Below are 2,837 nucleotides of genomic sequence, written 5' to 3' on the forward strand. Positions count from 1 at the left end.
GAGTAGGTCTCATTGACCTCCCTCCGAATGACTGCCGACCTGGAGTTAAAACAGTGCATGTGGTTCATTGCAGCCTCACCGATGAGACCTTCCTTACCTTTGAAGGCCACGTAACACGGCGTTCTGCACTTACCGTAATCGTTGGCTATTAGCTCTACCCTGTTGTGCTGGATAACACAGACGCAGGAGAAAGTTGTTCCTCAGTCAATCCCAATAGCAGGAACTGTTGACCTATCTTTTTGTGGTGCACAAATGCCGATGCGTAATGTCGAATAATGATGTCTACCACAACCGCTGCAACCCTTTATATCAACTGCAGATGATCCTGTCTAACCTATCCACAATGCTTGCTAACTGTCAGAATTATTTTATACAAGCAAGGGTTGCCAAACTTTCATGCTTCACCTCATTAACTAGCGATTACGCCCTTAAGATTTGTGACGCACAATGAAGGCTCGGCTCACACACGCCTGTAGGAGAGCGCCGTCATGAGCAGTGTTAGCATCTCCATGTTGATGTGTTGGAGGCAGAAATACTGCAACGTAGTAGTTGCAACATATCGATGCATGACTGATAAAATCTTGATGCCTAATGGGCCCACTTAATGTGGCAGGAACTTATTGCCAGAATGTAGTCACCCTCACTCGTCTACAATAGGTAACCTAAAATGGAACTGAGGAAAGGGTCATTTTTATTTTTAACCCATATTTATTAGTCTTGTCTCGGTACTATAAATCTGTCTACTGCTGTATCCATGGAGGGTAGGACAGGGCACGGCAGAACTAATCTGATTAGAAAAGGTGGAATTAGATCAGTGCAGAACAGCGTGGAATCGATGACTATGTATTGACATCAGTGAAACGGATTATTGCAGTGACAGAAAGTGCCTGATAGTGCTCCTGGAGTGAAATGATCAAGACGGAGTCAGTCACCATGAGGCTAATGATGGACTCCAGCAATAGAGCCAGAAGTAGGTAATGCTGTGAAAATCTCTATTGGTTTGATTCCGTGCCCTCGTAATTTTCATCATGCTACCGTTTTGTCGAATGACAAGGGAGGTGGTTGTGAGAGGTGTTGGCGGAACCATGTATGCTTCGCTGTGGTTGATCCATCGAAGGAGTACTTTAGCAATGTATAATGTGTTTATTCACCTCGATTACCCATCTGCATAGTTGGTGACACCAAAGTGAGAGCTGTATTTAGCAGCTTGATGTAGCTGGTAGCGTACACCTACTTGAAGTCTTCCGCGCACCAGTCACGTCCATTTTATTAAAACAAGAGGGGGAATATAAATTAGGGTGACAAATAATTAAAGAAAATATTTGCTGCATGTAGAAGTTTGCATATGGGCTGTGCAAAGTGTCATCTTGGCAATATCTCCCACGTGACACTGCTTTCGCAGCCCAAAGCAAAGTCCGTGCACATTTTTCATCTTCGCCGTTAACACACAGCTCTTAAGCACCCCACGTCCTTTGATATGTTCCCATTCTTCCCTTTCATTTGTCCTGCCATTCATTTTCCAAAAAGTTTTCACCGCGATAGATTTGCATAACCTGGCTCTGCATTTTCTCCTTCCATTCCAGTAGGCCATTTCGATATGGAGACGGCTGCACTTACTCTTTGCTCCCTTCTACTACCAGTGCCGATCCCAATCACACTAATATTTCGGTTGACTGGCTCTGTTGCTGCCGAATAAATTTGCCATCTGACCGGCTTACAGACAGATAGCCAAATTGTATGACTCATTTGCTAGGTGTATTGAGTTCATACTCCCTTCTGCTCATGATTGCTACTTGGTAATGCGAATAACACATCAGGATTTTCGTTAATAACTCTTGCAGTGTTAACCACTGTGTGCGACAGGCGATGACATGCATTCACGCACACTGCTGCGTCTAACACGCCAAATGAAGGGTTACGATGGTTTGTGGCCCTCCCCTCCACTTGCAGTCAAGTATTTCAAATTTTGCTCCCGCGGTGATTGCTCTCGTATTTTCTGTAGTGCAGGCTTAATTTATCCGTCTGAGAAAAGAAATAATTACACGAATCGAGTATTTGGAAGTCTCCTGACAACCACTGTTGTGATGCGGCACGAATGCGATAGTATTTTGCACATTCCATCACATGCCTCCATGCGTGATTGTTGACATTTCGGCACCGACCTCGAAGCAATCAGAACGCACGTGCTACAAATGAAGTTGCCACGGTGTTGAAGTGGGTTGCCAAATGCTGCGGTCTACAATTTGTATGTGCTTGCCATCATGGTCGACTTCCTGCCCAGACTGCAAACCTGATAATCAGAAAGTCAAAATTTCCGGACACTTTACCAAGTGACATACCGATTGGTGTACCTCCCGTAAACAAAACTATTTAAAACACATTCGTACCCACAGTTTGATGGGTTGGAGTTTCAAATCAACCTTGAATTCACACGGCCTCCACCATACATCACCACATTTCAATGTGTGCACACCTGAAGCAGTGGGTTAGCACTGCCACAATTTTCTGGTGGTGCGATATGGTGAAATGGCGTTCAAATCAACTGGTAATTCCACTACACGTTCTAATTTTGCACGACAGTCAATGACATTTGCACAGCCTGGGAGAGAACCGATCACTAGTTTTCCTCAATTGACAAACAGGGTTCTGATTCATAACATATTCATCTTACAAGATTTCAATTTTGCGCTTCTCTGTAGGCTTGCGGTCACATTGAATTCAGGCACAATAATAAATTCTCCACTAAAACTCAGCATTTAGTAGCATGTATGTCAGAAAAGCCTGGTGTAACATATCTGCTGAAATGACAGTCACGTAAGACGGAGGTGTCATTGCCA

The 2,837-nt window shown here is 44.1% G+C and overlaps 1 protein-coding gene across 1 annotated transcript in view; it reads left to right on the forward strand. All coding sequences in view use genetic code 11, as the record gives it.

The window, feature by feature from the left end:
• Positions 1-2,526: 2,526 nt before the first annotated feature.
• Positions 2,527-2,837, forward strand: part of EGR_10228 (hypothetical protein) — a gene marked incomplete at both ends in the record, with an annotated part of 1,044 nt that continues 733 nt past the window's right edge. Inside the window, 2 exons of the mRNA XM_024499477.1 lie at positions 2,527-2,695; positions 2,754-2,814. Of these exons, the coding sequence (XP_024346114.1) occupies positions 2,527-2,695; positions 2,754-2,814 (230 nt within the window). The remainder of the gene's footprint in view (positions 2,696-2,753; positions 2,815-2,837) is intronic.

The sequence above is a fragment of the Echinococcus granulosus genome (assembly GCF_000524195.1).
Source record: "Echinococcus granulosus chromosome Unknown EG_S00200, whole genome shotgun sequence".
Lineage (NCBI taxonomy): Eukaryota > Metazoa > Platyhelminthes > Cestoda > Cyclophyllidea > Taeniidae > Echinococcus > Echinococcus granulosus.